The sequence below is a fragment of the Staurois parvus genome, unplaced genomic scaffold (assembly GCF_062004578.1).
Source record: "Staurois parvus isolate SC_StPar_1 unplaced genomic scaffold, SC_StPar_1.0 ptg000466l, whole genome shotgun sequence".
Taxonomy (NCBI): domain Eukaryota; kingdom Metazoa; phylum Chordata; class Amphibia; order Anura; family Ranidae; genus Staurois; species Staurois parvus.
Genome location: NW_028318262.1, coordinates 1205892 through 1226473, shown reverse-complemented (window position 1 = coordinate 1226473; position 20582 = coordinate 1205892). Strand labels below are relative to the sequence as shown.

Genomic DNA, 20582 nt, shown 5'->3' with positions numbered 1-20582 from the left:
CTTCTATAGAGTATGGGGATACCACCTGTGTGAGACTTTTTTGGAGTCTAGCCTCATACAGGAGCCTGAAATCCAATGACCACTTTGAAAGCCTGAAGGTGCGTAATGTCCTCATTACACTTCCTCACTACCTATCACAGTTTTGAAGGCCCTGACATGCCAGGATAGCACCAAACCCCCCCAAATGAACCCTTTCTGGAAAGTAGACACCCCAAGGAATTTAAAAAGAGGCATGTGAGTATTTTGCAGATCTATTTTTTTCTCACAAGGTTTTGAAATATAAAAAAAAATAGAAAAAATATGTTTTTGTTTTTTTTCTTAATTTTCCAAAAACTCGTGGCAACAAATGAGATCTGCAAAATACTTACCGTGCTTTTTATCAAATTCCTTGGGGTGTCTACTTTCCAAAAAGGGGTAATTTGGGGGGTTAGGTGCTATCCTGGCATTTCAGGGCCTCCGAAACTGTGATAGGTAGTCTGAAAGTGTAATGAGGAAATAAAGCCCTTTAAAAGCCTGAAGGTGCTTATTGGATTTTGGGGTCCTGCACTTGGCTAGACTGCCAAAACATCTCTCACATGTGGTACCCCCATACTCGGGAGAAGTAGCATGTATTTTGGGGAGTAATTCCACATATACCCATGGCATGTGTGAGCAGTAAATCATTTAAGTGACAATTTTGTGTAAAAAAAAAAAAAAAATTTTTTGTCATTTTCCAAAAACTTGTGGTAAAAAAATTAATTCTTCTATTGATTCAACATGCCTCTCAGCAAATAGTTTGGTGTGTCTACTTTCCAAAAAGGGGTTGTTTTGGGGGGTGGGGGCATTCTATGCCCAGCATTAGAAGTTTTCGCCACACATCACTCAATCTTCTAACCACCTGAAGACCAAGCCTTTTCTGACACTTTTTGTTCACATGAACAAAAACAGGATTTTTTGCTAAGAAATTAATTTAAACCCACAAACATTATATATTTTTTTAAAGCAGACACCCTAGTGAATAAAATGGTGGGTACTACAATTTTTTATGGCACATAGTACTCGCGCAGCGATTTTTCAAAAGCAAATTTAAAAAAAAAAAAAAAACACACTTATTTTACTTTTAATGCACAAAAACACAATATATTGGCCAATTATTTGGTAAAATATAAAAGATAATAGTATGCTGAGTAAATAAATACCAAACATGACATGCTTTAAAACTGCGCATGCCCCGTGCAATGGCGACGAACTGCAAACATTTTTAATATCCATAGGCAACACTTTAAAAGCCTTTAAAAGCTACCATTTTAGATTTACAGAGGAGGTCTAGTGTTAGAATTACTGCCCTTGATCTGACGTTCACGACAATACCTCACATGCATGGTGCAACTGCTGTTTACATACCGGCACAGGGTCAAGGCTTGTGCACACAGGTATGCGCGCATGGGAGGGGCGATTTTTTTTTTTTTTAGTTATTTTGATTTTTTTTGAAATTATTTTTACATTGTACCTTTCATTTTTTTTTCGATCACTTTTAATGCTATAACAGGGAATGCAAATATCCCCTATAACTTCAATGGGCATTGTCATATATTCTTTTTTGAGAAATCTGGGGTCTATCAGACTCTGGATATCTCCTCTGCCCTTACATTATCTAATCAAACCAAAATTGGTGTGATCAGATGCTTTCCCAATTTACAAATGGCGCTGTTTATATCCTGCGAAACTGAAGTGATGAAATGCTTGCAGCTTCCGAATTCTTAGACTATAGAGATGATTGGCACCACTCTGGTCTCCAATCAGCTCTATGGTCAGCTGGCAGAAACACCGTCTGCATTCTCAGGTTCCCCCGATGGCACGAGACTGCCCGAGAAAGCCGTAGAAGGCAGCGGGGGAGGGAGGCATCATCTCCCGCTGTTTGTAACAGCAATCCTGCAGCTAATTAGCCACTAGGATTGCTTTTACATGAAAGCCGATCGCCGGCTGAAAAAAACGATACCAGGATGATGCCTGCAGCTGTAGGCATCATCCTGGTATAACCATTCAAAGTCCAGTGATGTACCAGTACGTCGCTGGTCCTTGTTGGGTATATATACTATGTTCTTTTTTTTTGTATGCAGCCTGCGGACTGAATTAAAAAAATTAGAAGAAATCCCCTGCCAAAAAAAGTGTGTGGTATGCCCACCATTAGAATATACCGCCCTGCATCCACCCACTTCTAATGGTGGGCACACAATAGGTCACACTTTGCCACAAGCGTCAGTTCCAAGATTGAACAAATGTCTAAATAGTGGCACGCTTGAATAAAAATTGTCCACGTATAAGTGGTACCCCATATGGAAAAAGGATGACACCAAGTCCCAAACTATCTTGCCACTGCCCCCATGTAGTCTGGGCATCCAGGGGGCTCCACGTGACTATCTTTCCCCTCGTAAATCCAAAACTTCTAAGTATAGCCTGTTGCCCTCTCACAGGTCTTCTACATCTTGACCCCATATCTGGCACGCTTGCAGGAGAAAAATTGTTTGAATGCAAGGCGGCCAGAAAAATTAATGAGGGACTCATCAACGCAGATGTTTTGCTGGGGAGTATGGATATCTGCAAATTTTTGGTTAAGGTGATTTGCGAGGGGCTGAATTTTGTGGAGCCAGTCAAATTCAGGGTTACCCCGAGGACAGAGTGTATTGTTGTTGAAATGCATAAAACACATTATACTCTCATATCTATGCCTGGCTATGGCAGCAGAGAACACAAACATATGATGAATCGGGTCTGCGGACCAATACAACCACAATTCATTTCTTTTAGTAATGCCCATGTTGAGGGTTAGGCCCCAAAAAAATGTAAATTCGAAAAACGTAATGAGTTTCCATGCGAATGGTCTGGCAAGGTTTGTATTTGGGTTGGCGGCGATAAATTGTTGTGCATATAAATTGCTTTGATCCACAATCAACGCATACAGATATTCCGTGAAAAACAGCTCCACAAATCAAGGAGGTATGTGAAAGACCAAGATGTACTAGATCGCTGGTACTCGACAGTTCACCAAAAGGTAGAGCGGCACTAGTACTGGCACTCTGCTGCATATGAGAGTCATCAAAATTTACCTGCAAGTGCTAACAGAGATCAGGCCTGATTCTGCGAACTATGCGGTTTTATGTGCAATGTATCAAGTGACAGTGACCTACTGACACTGCACTTGCTGGGGAAGAAGGGGGGGGGTAAGCGTAGGGGCTAAACACAGGTGCTGGCAGGTGCCGGGGCTGATCCCGCTAACGCTGCGTTTTTGGGGATGCTATACTAATGTGAATGCTGGTATAGTGCTGATCTGATCAAAGATATTGACCCGTTCAGACACTATACTAGCAATGGAGGTTTATTGTGCATGAGCTTGCTCCTGGCAATCAAGGGGTTAAATGTGATGACTGGTGTACTGATGGGCAATCTGACGCTATCTGGGAGGGGCGTGAAAACCACGGGAGCATGAATCACGTATATATATATATATATATATATATATATATATGTGTGTGTGTGATTTTGTGCACCCATGCCGCCCTGTAGTAGAATTTCTGCTATAGGGCGGTCAGGAAGCGGTTACAGAAGCGTTTTTTTTTTTTTACGTCGCTGCATTACTTTAACTGAAAATTGTGCGATCATGCAACACTGCACCCAAATTACATTTACATCCTTTTTGCCACAAATTGAGCTTTCTTTCTGTGGTATTTGATCGCCTGTGCGGTTTTTATTTTTTGCGCTATAAAAAAAAAAGGCTGACAATTTTGAGAAAAAAAAACAATATTTTGGACTTTTTGCTATAAAACACGTCCAGTAAAAAAATGTAAAAATCAAATTTAGTCATAAATTTCTGCCAAAATGTATTCTGCGACATGTCTTTGCTAAAAAAATCCCAACACGTGTAAATTAATTGGTTTACGTGAAAGTTATAGCGTCTACAAATGGCGGGAAGATACTGGGATTTTTTTCTATGATACTAATAATGGCGGCGATCAGCGATTTATGACAGTGATCAGCGACTTATGGCGGGACTGCGGCGGACATTTTGACACTGTGGGGGAACTGACTTGGGGTCACTGACATTCCCAGTGACACCAATACAGTGATCAGTGCAAAAAAAAAAAAACACTGACACTATACTAATGGCACTGGGGAGGAAGGGGTTAACATTTTTTATGTAATGAAAGGGTTAACTGTGTGAGGGGAGTGTTTTACTAGAGGGCGGGGGTGTGTACTTCACAGGAACACTCTGATCCCGAGAGATAAAGTCTTCTCTCAGGTTCAGCGTGCTCTGAACTGACAGATAGCAGAGCTGCAGTGTAAACACTGCAGTCGTGCTCTCTGTCAGTGATTGCCGGTAATCGCCGGGACTCAGCAGGTAATGACCTTCTGGGACCCGATGATGGACACCCGCTGCCTCGATCGGCGGGACGAGTAGGCCCCCCAACTCTGGAAGAGACTGGAAAAAAAAGGAAAAGTGCAGGAAGAAAAAGCAAGGAGACCAGCAAAAGGAAAGAAGTGAGGAGAGCCAGAAGACGCGACCCCAGAAAGGGGGATTGGAAGGGCAAATGCCAACATATTAGAGATTAGTGAGTTTCAAAATGAAGCATGAGATCGGATGATAGTCCACCCAAGGTTGACAGACTAAAAGGAACCTGTCATGGCTGTCTTCCAACACCGCTCAGTTTTTCATTGATAAAGAAGCCTTGGATCCTAGACCTGACCTCCTCAAATTGTAAAGTAGGGGACTTCCAAGAGCTGGCTATAGTTTGTTTAGTGGCCATAATCTTTCCCCAGTTTAGGAATCATCACTATATGGGCCTTTAAAATTTCCAAAGTCAATTGACTGTCTCGCTTAAGCTGGTCGAATACCTGGATCAAAACAGGGACTACTATATCGCTAAATTTCTAATAAAAGAGAGCTGTGAAACCATCAGGGCCCGCGCACCTATGCAATTTTAATGAGTGAATTGTTTATCTAAGTTCATCTTGCGTGATATCTGCACCTAACATCTGCATGTCCCTCTGAACATCCGTTATACTGGGAAGATGAGTCTCATGAAGGGACATATTAATGGCGTCCGTAGAGGTTCTCAGACATTTTCTAATTATCAAAGTATAGTGGTGTTGTTTGAGATGAATGATCATAACTTATTAGCTAGCATAGTCCCTATCTTGTTCCCATTCGCATAGAATTTCTAACGAGGCCAACGCAGTTGACGCTCAGCCTCAATCAAGCATAGGTTCAGATCTGTACGTAGGCGGCTCAGCATTTGGAGTCTGCTTAAAAAGTAACATGACCTGCTCAAGCTCACGTTCTATAGCTTGTCTATGCAAATCCCGTTCCCTACGCCTCCTGGAGGCCAACTGTATTATGTGGCCCCCGATAACCGCTTTATAGTCTTCCCAAACAGTAATTGAAGAGGAAACCGAACCCAGATTATTCCAAAAGTATTCCAACGAATGAATCTTAACATCTTTAACTACAGAGGAAAAGGAGAAGAGGGAATCACACCAGGCAGGAGCTCTTGGACGTTAAGATGGCACTGAACATCGCGTTAGTATAGGATCATGGTCAGACCAAGGGACCATAGGAATCCCGATTTGAGAGTAATTGTGGAAGGAAAGAAGGGGTGACAAAAAATGTGATCAATACGAGAATAGGTAGAATGAGGATTGGAATAAAAGGTATAATCTCTAGAAATGGGGTGAAGTTCTCTCCAGGCATCGACGAGATTATGAGACCAAAAAATATTGGCGAACTCCACAGACAGTGGAGAGGAAGCCGATGAGCCTGAAGGAGATTTATCTAGTTTAGGATTGAGGACTAAGTTAGAGTCGCCTGAAAGCATAAGATGACCTTTCTGATGAGTCTGGCGAACTGATAAAAGGTGCATGAACAAAATGGGTTTTTCTCTGGATAGATGTGTAATATGTGCAGATCGTAACATCTACATCATGCAGGGTCCCCACTACTATCAAATACTGGCCCTGGGGGTCCGCAACTACTTTATGCTCCTGAAATGGCAAGGAATTGCGAATTGCCAAAAGGACACCATGTCGGATGAGTTGGCGGGGCACAACCCTACCCCCAGTGCTGGGTAGGGAGGACAGCCCGCTCCCACAAGCCGGTCCCGCATAAAACAAGACGAGAATCTAAACAGGTTGCCAAGCACAGACCGCATCCCCTCACAACACTGGGAGTATAATACATACATGACGCCAAGAATCGACCGGCAGCATACCCGATTGGGCTCAATGCATCCGTCAACTCTAGAATACCTAGTTCATAATAAACAAATACAATATTAAACCGAACCACCCTCCTAAAGGGCAATAACCCATAAAACAACTGACACAGAGAAAAAAAACGAAAAAAACCCCCAAAAAACGAATGAGCTCACGACAGTGACATCCCAGCTTCAGAGTGGCGAGAGGGGCAGAGAAACCCCCATGGTGACAGTCTCAGGGAATCAGCAGGATACTTGAGCAGGAAAAGACCTGAACCCCTTCTTAAAGTCAAAGGGAGAGACCAACCCAACAGATAAACACTGAAAATAAGCCACGGGGGTGGCAAAAAGAGGAACAAACCAACTTCAGATGGTTATGAGGGTCAGCCTGTCCCCACCGATTGGAAAGTCTGTAAATGAAGCCAAGCCATTGCTTGGGATCTCGTCAGCTTCTCGGTTAGAGGATCGTCGTGGACTGCGGAGTAGTCGAGGCAGATGCGTTGAGAAATTCGTTGAGGAAGTCTGTGATGTAGAGTTGGGATCTAGGAGGTTCAGATCTGACAGACAGTGTTTAAGGTCAAGCGGGTTAAAGGAATCATACGGAGACCCCTTGTATACAAAAGACAATCTAAAGGGGAACCCCCACCGATAATGAATAAGATTGTCCTGAAGGATTTGAAGATAGGGTTTCATAGATCTACTGTACTCTTCAATATTGTAGTCTGAGAGAGGTGGGAGTAAATGTGATAGGGATGACTCTGAAAAGAAAGGGCCTTCGTTTCTCTAGCCACTCGCATCACCTGATCTTTCGTTTTATAGTAATGAAATTTCAATATGATGTCCCAAGCAGGACCCTCAGGTGGCCTTCGGCTCAAGGCCCTATCAATCTCCAAACGATCCACCGGAACATCAGGGATCAGCTCTTGCAGTAGGGATAACACAAAGCCATGGAGCCATCCGTAATAGTCTCAGGTAGGCTTCTGATACGAATATTACTGCAATGAGATCTGTTTTCAGCCTCTTCCAGCTGATTTTTGAGGGTGTGTAATTCCGCCTGTAGGTTTTCTATATCACCTTCATGCCCATCTAGAACCGTAGTAGCATCATCCATTCTGTGTTCTAAGAGAGCAGCTCTCTCACCCACATTTCTGATTTCTTTAAGTAAATCAGCTGATAATTTGCAAGAAATCTCACTAAGTTCTTCATGCACAATCCCCCTGATCTTACCCAAGAGAACTGTGTTGGGGTCCAAGAGGGGCAGCTGTAGGGGAGAGGGGAATTGCAAGGAGCTGTCTATCGAGTCCTCAGAGTCCCCCAGTGAATGCCGCGTGGTCTCATCTGCAGGGGAAGCCAGCGCCATCTTGGCTTGGAGTCAGCGCTGTGGCTTAGAATCGGCCTTGTTGCTTCAGTTTGGCCTTATCCGGAGGGGCTATGGTCACGGATCAATCCCCCGTTCACACCGACACAGGCAGGGACCAGCGGGGACATTATAGGCTCCTTCTAGCTGCGGAGGGAGGAGGTTAAGTGCCCGGGGTGAGCGGAGCTAGCTCAGACAGCAACCATCTTGGGTAGCCTCGAGCATGCACCCCCCGGACAAGTAGTTTTTTTAAAAAATGTCCACACCCCTGAAGCAGTATCAGTACACTTATGGCCTGCAAGTTGTTAAAATAGTTAAAGGATCCTAGAACTCCTGACTTTATTTTTAAAGGTGAAGTTCACCTTTTCAAAAATTAATAAATGCCGATTTGTTTTTTCTGGAGCCTGCAGAACATTGCACCCATGATCAGCAGATCGCAGATGTAATCTCAGTCTTCGGCAGACTCTCAGCATAGCTGAGGAAACTGACGCAGCCATTTGGGTGGAGCCACGTATGGCTGTGCTCTTTTCAAATTGTCATAAGGGGTGCAGGGAGAACCGCCCTCTTCCCCCCACTGTAACAGGGAGAGGGGGATGAGGGGGGAGAGCGGCAGGAGCTGGCACATGTTACAAGTTCCACCTTTAAAAACGGGTTCTGAAAGTGAACTTAGCCTTAAACTACAGGGCTGCAGCCCTGATCTTATGGGATTCAGACTTTCCAGACTTCACTAGCTGCACAATTGTGTGCTCATCAACAGCAATGAGGGTGAGACATCTGGCGATTGTTAGTGCATTCTTCTTGCTAATCATCTGTGCCTCTTTACAGGTTGATATGCTAGGGAGAAATCACTTCCTTTCCTTTTGAGAAAGCAGAATGAAAAAACTTATATAAGTGGTAACAAACAATTCTAACATTTGCAAGCCCAGATACACAGTACTGATCAATACTCAGAATGGTGGCACCCCACTCCCAGCATTCTGTATGTGTCTAGTTGTCGGTTTAGAGACAGCAGAATGAATAATGTATACTTACTACTTCTTTGGAGAATTGAACTTTAAGTGAGTTAAAGCTTGCCGTCTCACTTTCAGTTTCCAGTATCTGCATCACTTCTTCCTCATTTTTTAAACTGGCAGCTAACAGAAGCTAGAATTGAGAACAGCAACATGAGCATCAAAAGTCAACGCATTATATACCAGTTGCAAGAAAAAAATGAAAACCGGTACAGTTACAAACAGTATATAAATTGGAAGTGGCCAAATGTGTTACTGCAGCATCCCGGGCTCTCAAAGACAACAGAAAGTTTACAACACACACAAGGAATGGGATTGGAGTTATGAATAATATTCATAAAACTAAACTTTTTTTTTTTTAATCCCAGTGGAATACCCTCCCTGCTGAGCTGACGTGTCTTGGTCTTTAGAATACATGAAAAGTATGCGACCCCCTTGGCATTAACTGGTGTCCTGTAGTAATTTGCCATAAAATGTGATCTGATCCTCATCTAAGTCACAACAACAGACAAACACAACGTGCTTAAGCTAATAACACACAAACAATTCTAATTTCTTGTGTCTGTAGTGAACACAACCATTAAACATTCACAGTACTGGAGGAAAATGGAAGTGAACCGTTAGATTAATTATTTCAACAAGCTGATTGCAGTCAGTTTTCACCCTGGAGCCCAATTAATTAAATGAGTTTGGAGGCGTGGTTTACAACTACTTTGATTCATAAGACACAAATATTTTAAGATTGCGGTTCATAAGAAGCATCAGTTGATGAACCATGTCTCTCAAAAAGGAGCATTCTGAAGATATATGATCAAGAGTAGTTCATCTACATAAAGCTGGAAAGGGACACAAAGCAATCTCAGTGTTTATACTTCTATCAGTCATCAGTTAGAGGAGGAGGGGGTTCACCAAATTTTTCTTGCACTGTACATAGCCTAACAAATACAACATTTAGCCTCTTCCAGTAAACTGAGAAACATAACGTATAATACAAAGCAGTCAATGGTAAGAGGAAAAATTAAAACTGAATTCCAAGCCCATAAATGTATATTATTTGCATATATGATTTCCCCAAAATTATGTGTTCAAGCATTGGAACAGGTGTCTAGGCTAGATAGAGGATATTCTAGTGCTGTTTCTCTGCAATTTTCTCTTTTATGTGACCAATCCCTACAGCTCATTACTTACAGTCAGGTCCATAAATATTGGGACATCGACACAATTCTAACATTTTTGGCTCTATACACCACCACAATGGATTTGAAATGAAACAAACAAGATGTGCTTTAACTGCAGACTGTCAGATTTAATTTGAGGGTATTTACATCCAAATCAGGTGAACGCTGTAGGAATTACAACAGTTTGCATATGTGCCTCCCACTTGTTAAGGGACCAAAAGTAATGGGACAGAATATTAATCATAAATCAAACTTTCACTTTTTAATACTTGGTTGCAAATCCCTTGCAGTAAATTACAGCCTGAAGTCTGGAACACATAGACATCACCAGACGTTGGGTTTCATCCCTGGTGATGCTCTGCCAGGCCTCTACTGCAACTGTCTTCAGTTCCTGCTTATTCTTGGGGCATTTTCCCTTCAGTTTTGTCTTCAGCAAGTGAAATGCATGCTCAATCGGATTTAGGTCAGGTGATTGACTTGGCCATTGCATAACATTCCACTTCTTTCCCTTAAAAAACTCTTTGGTTGCTTTTGCAGTATGCTTTGGGTCATTGTCCATCTGCACTGTGAAGCGGCGTCCAATGAGTTCTGAAGCATTTGGCTGAATATGAGCAGATAATATTGCTCGAAACACTTCAGAATTCATCCTGCTGCTTTTGTCAGCAGTCACATCATCAATAAATACAAGAGAACCAGTTCCATTGGCAGCCATACATGCCCACGCCATGACACTACCACCACCATGCTTCACTGATGAGGTGGTATTCTTAGGATCATGAGCAGTTCCTTTCCTTCTCCATACTCTTCTCTTCCCATCACTCTGGTACAAGTTGATCTTGGTCTCATCTGTCCATAGGATGTTGTTCCAGAACTGTGAAGGCTTTTTTAGATGTCGTTTGGCAAACTCTAATCTGGCCTTCCTGTTTTTGAGGCTCACCAATGGTTCACATCTTGTGGTGAACCCTCTGTATTCACTCTGGTGAAGTCTTCTCTTGATTGTTGACTTTGACACACATACACCTAACTCCTGGAGAGTGTTCTTGATCTAGCCAACTGTTGTGAAGGGTGTTTTCTTCACCAAGGAAAGAATTCTTTGGTCATCCACCACAGTTGTTTTCCGTGGTCTTCCGGGTCTTTTGGTGTTGCTGAGCTCACCGGTGCGTTCCTTCTTTTTAAGAATGTTCCAAACAGTTGTTTTGGCCACGCCTAATGTTTTTGCTATCTCTCTGATGGGTTTGTTTTGTTTTTTCAGCCTAATGATGGCTTGCTTCACTGATAGTGACAGCTCTTTGAATCTCATCTTGAGAGTTGACAGCAAAAGATTCCAAATGCAAATAGCACACTTGAAATGAACTCTGGACCTTTTATCTGCTCATTGTAATTGGGATAATGAGGGAATAACACGCACCTGGCCATGGAACAGCAGAGAAGCCAATTGTCCCATTACTTTTGGTCCCTTAACAAGTGGGAGGCACATATGGAAACTGTTGTAAGTCCTACACCATTCACCATGATTTGGATGGAAATACCCTCAAATTAAAGCTGACAGTCTGCAGTTAAAGCACATCTTGTTTGTTTCATTTCAAAGCCATTGTGGTGGTGTATAGAGCCAAAAATGTTAGAATTGTGTCGATGTCCCAATATTTATGGACCTGACTGTATATGCCGAGTGACTGCTCATCTACTCACATAACATGCAGCAGTGCTAATCACTGCCTGGTGTGGGATTTACCCATAGCAATATTCACTATATAGTATATGTACTCAAGGGTGTGGAAATTTTTGAAAAAACTACTTGTCCAGAGACTAAATTGGGGCCCCAATCTACTTGTCCTGATAATTTTTTTTTTTTTTTAACAAAAACCGTATTTAAATCGGAGGTGATTTTAGGAGTGTCAGGGGGGGGCTTTTAAAAACAAAAGAGGCTTTAAGGTGACTTAAACATGTAATATTTTTACCATTGCGCTGTTTATCTCCTCTTTCCCCCTTCCTATCTTAAGCACTGCACCCAGGGACTAGCAGGGAGGCGGGAGACCTTGCAGTGTGATGAACAATGATTGGCTGCTCCTCAGGAAAGGGTGGGTCAGGGCCTATACTTTATTCCTTTCATTACCAGAGCCGTTTTTTGCACAAGTTTAAAAAATCATTTTAGGCCAGAAGATTATAAAAAACTCCCAAACATGATATATTTTCTGAAAGCAGAGACCCTAGATAATAGAAATGCAGTAGTTCGAAGTTTTTATGTTGCATGATATTACAGCAAAAGTTTAGTAAGAAATATAAGTAAGTTAATTTTAGGGCACAAAAATGCAATAAATTACCCTATTTTTTTGTAAAATATAAAAGATGAGGTTGCAGCGAGTAAATAGATATCCAACTTGTAAAACCTTAAATTTGTGTGCTCGTGAAATGGCGACGAACTTCAGTACCTTATATTTTCTATAGATGACACTTTTAAAGCTTCTTATAGGTCACCATATTAGTGTTACGGAGGAGGTGTGGTGCTAGAATTATTGCTCTCATTCTGGCGTGCACAGTGATATGTGACATGTGTATCGCAATCGACAGTGTCATGCGTGCGTGCCCCAGCGTGTGCTTTTACGTTTTTGCATGCGTATATGTGGGGGTGAGGGCCTCAATATTTTTTTTTGGGGGGGGGGATGGTATGTGCTTGGGTGTAACTTTCATTTTTTACAATTAAAAAAAAAAAAAAAAAAAAATATATGTTTTCACTTTTTGTTTTTTCATCACATAGAGGACAAAGTCCCCCATGTGATGATTTTTGGTGACAGATTCTCTTTGAGACAAGGTCTAAAAGACCCTGCATGTCTCCCCTCTGCTTCACTGAATGTAATGCGGTACACATCACACCATATTACATTCTTTCCCGGGGATTGCATTAATTTCTCAACAGAGACCCGGAAGTGACATCGTAACGTCACTTCCGGGTCAGAACAAGAAGTGGAGGGAAGTGGACTTGTCCGCTCTTCTCCCTCCTCTCTAGCCGATGGTGAGCCGGGCCTGCAGATGGGCAAGCGGAGCCCGGGAAATCTCACGCCCTGGGCGCGGAGAGCCTGGCACTGTGTGAAAGCAATCGGCGGCAGCGCTGCCACCAATTGCTTCACCTGACAGGTGAGCCCACTGCTTGCCCACAGCAGGGATAAAGGAGGGAAAAAACTACCTGCCCGGCGCCTGGAACTACATGTCCCGGCAGTCGGGCGATAGGAATCAAACATCCCTGGTACTATATACCACTTCCACTATAAGAGCTAGCCCACATATTAGCTAAAGTAGGGAGCTCATGGAATTGTCATCTGAAACAGTAGCCTTGCAGATCTCCTTTCCAGTTTGGCAAGATCTAGTGAACTAGTAAACCGGATTTTGGTGACATTTCTTTTTTTTAATAATTGGACACTTGATATTACAGTATGGAAAGGGAACACAGACTGTATATTTCATTGCCTAAAGTCATGAGAGTGGGCATTCTTGTCAAATGCTACATTTTCCATTTGAATGCATGCAAATGTGTTTGAATGGAAAACACAGCATTTGACAAGAAAAAGCTGCGTTTGACCTACTTTGTCCACACTTCAAATGCACTTTAACAGGACATGCTGTGTTTAAAAAAAAAAAAAACACACAGTGCGATACAAAGCAGGTCCAATGCTGCCTCTGAACTGCCATGTGTACTGTTATATTAAAGTCAACAGGATTTTGCTGACCGGCATTTGACACGTTTTAAATGCATGAAATAGCAACAGTCCTGAAGGTGCCCATGCCTATGATTATTGCTCAATTCCGATAGCTATGGTCAGCGCAGTAAACAATCATATCTTTGGATTATCTGCAGCTTCTTCATACAGCCCTGGCTGAAACAGCTGATCAGCCAAATTGGTCAACTACTAATGTATATCCCACTTTTAAAAATAAGTCAATACCAGGGCTAACCTCCATTCTCTATAGCAATAAACACGCATGGTCAGATAGTGCAACTGTGTATTCTCATAGAAAAGTCCTTCATAATAGCACGATTGTCTGTGGCTAACTTTACTTACACCCAAATTGTAGCAGAGCAATATGTCTTTTTTCTCAATCCTCTGAAAAATAGACCAAGCTGTTCCATAGTCTTCCTGTTAACAGAAAACAAAAAATTAGGCAATGAAAAGCTGTCCCCATCACGCAGTACCCAATACCTTACAACAGACCTTTAAGAATATGTCAATGCAAAGTCATATTGCCAAAACTGAGGTATACTCTCTAAACATTCAATGCCAAACAGCATCAATCATTGTATTATTAGGCACAATGAAAGTAGTTTTATGATTAAATAGGATTTCTAGGAAAACCTGAATTTCCTGTATGGCTAGTAGAGGTTAGTCAAATTCAATTGGACTGTAATGCTATAGAGGTTTTTTAACTTAGTCAAACCACTTCTTCAGTTCTACTCCTCTACAGCTGGGTTGTGCACAAAAAATACATGCTCGGCTATCCAGTGGTGCTCTCTAGGGATCCACCATTGTGCCTCAGCACACCTGGTCCCACACCGCCATCTTGTTCTAATGTCATCGGGGGCAACTGCATCTTTTGGGATCTTACAGCCGGCCCCATGATGGCGTGCCATGTGCTGCAGCACATTAGGAGGCCGGCTGCAAAAACAATAAAGGGAGGTCTGCCATCTGATGATGCAGCACATGTGTCATACTATCCCACGGCCTCCTGTGATATATGACTAGGGTATTCCAGGAAGCTGCAGTAAAATAAAAAAGGAATTCTTGCCTAGGCAGTAAAACAGGAAAAAGTAACTGTATGGATAATTCCCCCCCAAGTACAATAAGGGCTGGTTTACATCTGATGTAGTCCAGTGCTTTTTTTCTGCATGGAAAAAATGCATGCACAGTGCTTTCCATGTATTCTAATGGCCCTAGTTCACATCAGTGTAGTTTCCCGTGCAGAAAAAAAAAGTAGACCCCAAAAAATCCTACTCTATAGTCCTTCAGGTCTGCTCTAGACCCCCAAAAATGGGCAACAGAGGAGCCCTCCTCAACATACAACATTCTCAAAAAAACACCAAAAAAATGGATAGTGGCTCAACTCTGCCCCCTGGTTACCAATAAATAATAAACTAATGGAAAAAAAATAGATTAAAGGAATATGACACTGGATCAATAAAAACAATGATCAACCTTTGTTCAATTAAATAATTAAAATAAAAAACAAAACAAAACATGCCTATGGCCCCTTTCACAGGGGCGTTCCGTATGTCTGTTTTTAATCTGTCCGTTTACGGATAAAAAAAACAGACACCCATGTATTTCTATGGACTAGAGGATGTAAACGGATGATCATCTGTTTACATCCATTAATGTCCACATCCGTTTTTTTAAATGGACAAAAACCCTATTTTTCTTCTGTAAAAAAAAACCCAGAATGGTCGAAAAACGGATGTAAACAGATGAAAAACGGATGTAAAATGGACGAAAGACGGATGTAAACAGATGAAAAACAGATGTAAAATGGACGAAAGACGGATGTAAACACATGAAAAATAGATGTAAACGAAATCAATTAAACTCATAAAATGAATGTGAAGTCATGAAAAACAGATGTGAACTGATCCGTTTTTTTCTTGGAAAAAACATGACTGAACTGATGAAAAAAAACGTAACGCCCGTGTGAAAGGGGCCTAAAACACTACCAGCCAGCAGATCACATATTATGATTCAAATATCTTATATATTTTTTTTCTCTACTAGTGAATCATTGTACATATATATATAAAAATCTGTATGTATATCAAAAATATATCAAGAATTTATGAGGTGGTTACTGTAATTTCCAGCTGGATGTTATGATATTTGAATATTCCAAAGTAATACTCTATGAATATTGGGTACCCATTAAATTACTGCTAGAGTAAAATATCAATAGGGATAACAAATTGGCTTATCTAAATCATGAAAGGAGCTGAAATTATGCAGATTACATTATCCTCTTATATAATCAGACTTTTCATAGGATCCCTAACCCTGGAGGAAGATGCTATAGCTGTAGATATGCCTCCAAAGTATTGATTGTTTCCCTCTCAATTGTTTCCCTCTCACAGATAACAATCAGAAGATGGTCATTTTATTCAGCTTGGCAAGGATAAATTATTATTATTTCAGGTACTTATATAGCGCCGTCAATTTACGCAGCGCTTTACATATATATATATTATACATTCACATCGGTCCCTAACCCTCAAGGGGTATACAATCTAAGGTCCCTAACTTACATTCATACATACACATACTAGGGCCAATTTAGACAGGATTCAATTAACCTACCAGCATGTCTTTGGATTGTGGGAGGAAACCGGAGTACCCGGAGGAAACCCACGCAGGCACAGGGAGCACATGAAAACTCCAGGTAGGTGGTGTCGTGGCTGGGATTCGAACCGACGACCCTAGTGCTGCCAGGCGGAAGTGCTTACCATTTAGCCACTGTGCTGCCCAAATAAATGCTAAGATGTAAATACTGTGGTCCAGAGGAGGAAATTGGGACTATAACTAATGATTCAACCAATCCCTCCTGGCAATGGTCAGCCACCTCCCTTTCACAAGCGTCCAGATATAGCATTACAGTACTCTGTGGTCCAGAGGAAGTTAAAATTGGGCATGGCCAAACTACATAGAAGTGAATTCAATATCCAATATAAAACCAAGCAGCATATGTCAAATGCACGTGCCTCTGATGCAGCCAGTTTAAGCCATCAAAAACCGGTTAGGCGTTTTTCATACTGCCACCAGATTCACTTAATGGGACCAGTGAATACCAGCTGTAGATGACAATGGCCTATGTGTTAAGTATATTCTCTATATTGGCTATACTGTGCATATTTCCTGAAGGCATGATTGAATGACTGTGGAATCCATCTAAGGGCTGCATTTGACATGATATGCTGCTTGGTTCTATACTGGTTGTTGAATTCACTTCTATGTAGTTTGGCCACGCCCAATTGATCATATCATCTTGAGGATATACTATCCACTTTAAATTGAAAACTGAACTTAATGTGTTATATACGTGTGTATGCCAACTAAGTTTGAATGAACTTTCAAGGCTCTCATATGGACATCTGTGAGAGGGAGGCGATTTCTTTCCTGAATGATAAGGCTGCTTAATTTAGTAACCTCCTCCGGACCACAGAGTACTGCATACAATATCTGGATGCCTGGACTGAATTGAAAACAGTACTTAATCCAGTATATATGCCAACTATGTTTGAATGAACTTTCAAAACTCTCACTTTATAGACACTTCCTTCACCTTTCTAACTGAAAACCCGTAGGTACGGGTAGAAAGCTGGAGGCTGTGTCTTCAGGATCGCAGGTGTGATGCATTGGTAAGTTCTTGTGGTAAAAAGTAATAAATGCAAATTTTCTCCTTCAAAAATGTGACTATATTAGGTTTTCCTTAAAAGGTGAAGTTAGCCTTTATTTTATGAGCCCCTCTCTTTCTTGGATTAGCGGTCTTTCAACTCCTAAACAATAAACCTTGTGTAATCTTCAAGTTATTTATGATATAATATATTTAGTGGATTATTGAATTTTTTTTACATATGTCATCATAATCTGGTTAAAGGCAGCTATTTAAAAACTTTTTTTCAGCACCATTTCCATGTGCTGCTTGCACAATAAATCTTATGTTTTACGAGTGGATGATGCTGTATAAAAAGAATTGTGTTGCTCCACTCCATCTCTATGATTAGGCCCTGATAGGTGGAGCGAAAGCCATGAGATGAGGTCAGGAGGAGCTCAAGGCTGAAGCCATTAATATTTCTTTTCACCTGTTCAGCTAGTGATGTGCGGCTTTCCTCATCCCCTCATACCCAAGTAGGTTCACTTGGTTACTAGTGCCAAACACCTCAGTGTATATGAGCATTCTCATAAGACAGCAGTTAGTAAAGCTTAGCCAAGAAATCAGAAAAGTCCAGCCCTAGTAAAGAGTGAAACTAAATTTAGAGAGGAGGCACAGAAGAGGCTATGCTGGCTAACAAATATAACAGAAGGCATCCAGTTTGGTTACCGGTCTTATTATAAAGCATTAATACAAAAAACGGTTTCATTTTAAAAGTAACATAGCGCTAAAAACTTTCATTATTGGTACATACTTACCATACCTTTCTCCTTAATAGTCAGATATAAGGGTAAAATTTTAAACCCACTCATAATAGTGTTTGTCTGTATAATTGGATAATAAAAAATATAAATACTTCAGATTCTATTTCCTTTAAGGTCAATTTTTGGTTTACGTGTAAAATCCTTTTCTTTGAGTACACCACAGGACAGTCACGACAGGTTAGGTTATGCTGCCACCTTCAGGTGAAAGAACACTGGTCAAAGGGCTCCTAGGTTAGCTAAGCCTCAGTTTTGTAGCAAGCAATGAAGACACAGACACAAGGAGATGGATCTCTGTGTCCTCTGATATTGACCAGAAAACCATTTTACAGGTAAACAAAAACCCTAATTACTTAACCATTCATCACAGGACACCGGGGACTCTATTTATGACTACTTTGGATGTTCCAAAACACCTAACATGAGGGATGGGCAACACAGCAACAAGCTAATATACATAAATCAATGTCCTAAGAATACAAAAACCTTGTGAAAAACCCTCTAAAGAAGTCTCACTTTCCCCCTTGAAAGTATGAATTAATTAAATACCCTTCTTAGTGTTCATATAATTAGTCAAATACCCTTCTTAGTGTCCATATAGTCAATATAAACAATCAAAATTTAATAAAAATAACAAAATAAAGTCCATAAATAATTTCTTCCAAAAACTCGCCATGTAAATCCAGTATGTGCCGTATACCTCAAAATAAAAAAAAACTCAATAGTACATTATCCTTACATAAATTCATCAAAATATCACAAATACTTATACCAAAAAAACCTTATAGGTCTCATGCAAAACGCATAAATCTACACTCCCTTGGCATCAGGGACTCCGCTCTCTCCTGGTTCTCCTCTGACCTATCCCAACGCTCCTTCAGTGTTACCTATAACGCTGCCACCTCTCCCTCTCTCCCCCTCTCTGTTGGGGTCCCCCAAGGCTCTGTCCTCGGATCCCTTCTCTTCTCCATCTACACCTCCTCCCTTGGCAGACTGATACACTCCCACGGCTTCAACTATCACCTCTATGCCGACGACACGCAAATCTACCTCTCCACCCTTCACCTCACCCCCTCACTCTCCGCCCGCATCACCCACCTCCTGAACGACATATCAGACAGGATGTCGCTCCATATCCTCAAGTTAAACCTTTACAAAACCGAGCTCCTAGTTTTCCCCCCAGCCCGGGCCCCCCCCCCCCATCCTCTCCATTACGACTAGCAACGCCACCATCTATCCCACCCCACACGCCAAAGTCCTGGGTGTCACCCTGGACTCAAACCTTTCCTTCCAACCTCATGTCCAATCACTATCAAATTCATGCAGGCTCCACCTCCGCAACATCTCCAAGATACGTATGTTCCTCACCCCAGACACCACTAAACAACTCGTTCACTCCCTTATTATCTCACGCCTTGACTACTGCAACTCCCTCCTTACCGGCCTACCCCAACACAGACTATCCCCACTTCAGTCTATCCTGAACTCAGCGACTAGACTCATCCACCTCACCAACCGCTCCACATCTGCCACCCCCTCTGCCAATCCCTTCACTGGCTCCCAATTGCCCAACGCATTAAATTCAAATTACTAACTCTGACATACAAAGCCATTCATAACGCTGCCCCAAACTGCCTCACTGACCTGATATCCAAATACCACCCTACCCGTGCCCTCCGCTCCTCACAAGACCTCCTACTCTCTAGCTCCCTGGTCTCCTCCTCCCACACCGGACTGCAGGACTTCCCCCATCCTCTGGAACTCCCTACCCCAATCCATCAGACTGTCACCTACCCTCCTCACCTTCAGGCGCACCCTGAAAACCCATCTCTTCAGGGAAGCCTACCCCACCCTCACCTAACAGCCGTTCTCCTCCACTCCTCCTACCCCTCCATCCCCCACAGCCACTTCCTCCTGTACCACTATCCCCTCCCTCCTAGATTGTAAGCTCGAAAGAGCAGGGCCCTCGAACCCCTCGTGTATTGTATTGTTACTGTATTGTCTCATGTTCTGTCCCCCTCGCTAATGTACAGCGCTGAGCAAACCCTTTGGCGCTATATAAACACTGTATAATAATAATAATAATAATAAATCGTGCAAACACGTGGTGACCTGTGGAATATGTGATAGTGAACCATTCTGTGTATTTATACAGTACCTCAGTGTACACATCTAATGTGGCTGAATTGCATACCCTTACCAAAAATAAGTAATAAGCCAGCCTTTATATATATCCAAGGGTGGGTACAGATACAGATCTGTTAGGACCTTGTGGATACCTTCTGTTCCCCCAATACTCCTACCGATACTCCTGTCTCCTTTAAGACTCCAGTGCATCCATTCATAGAGAAAATTAGATTCGTATACTGTAGTATGTAAAGATATAATAACGCCACGCTTTATTAATAATGCTTACATAAAACGCCACATATCAGAAATAAAAGATCCCATGATCCACCTTGCAGCAGCTTCCAGGAACGCCAACCACTTTTCCCACAGTTAAAATGGCTGCCCCGCTACTTCCGGTTTCTTGGGTAGCGTCCAACGTCACGTCCCTTGACACGCTTCATCACTTCCTTGACTTCCTCATAAGGGGTGTAACCGCTGGAGAAGGGGCCGCACTATAACTCGGTCCGGATTGCTAATTGCGA

General features: G+C 42.0%; 1 protein-coding gene across 2 annotated transcripts in view; it reads right to left on the bottom strand.

Annotated features, from left to right (window-relative positions):
- PTCD2 (pentatricopeptide repeat domain 2) overlaps nucleotides 1–20582 on the bottom strand; it is a 120719-nt gene that overhangs the window by 5287 nt on the left and 94850 nt on the right. For both annotated transcript variants that reach the window (XM_089689018.1, XM_089689017.1), the window contains exons 8-9: nucleotides 13828–13902; nucleotides 8617–8727 (exon numbers count right to left, since the gene is read on the bottom strand). In XM_089689018.1, the coding sequence (XP_089545144.1) occupies nucleotides 8617–8727; nucleotides 13828–13902 (186 nt within the window). The remainder of the gene's footprint in view (nucleotides 1–8616; nucleotides 8728–13827; nucleotides 13903–20582) is intronic.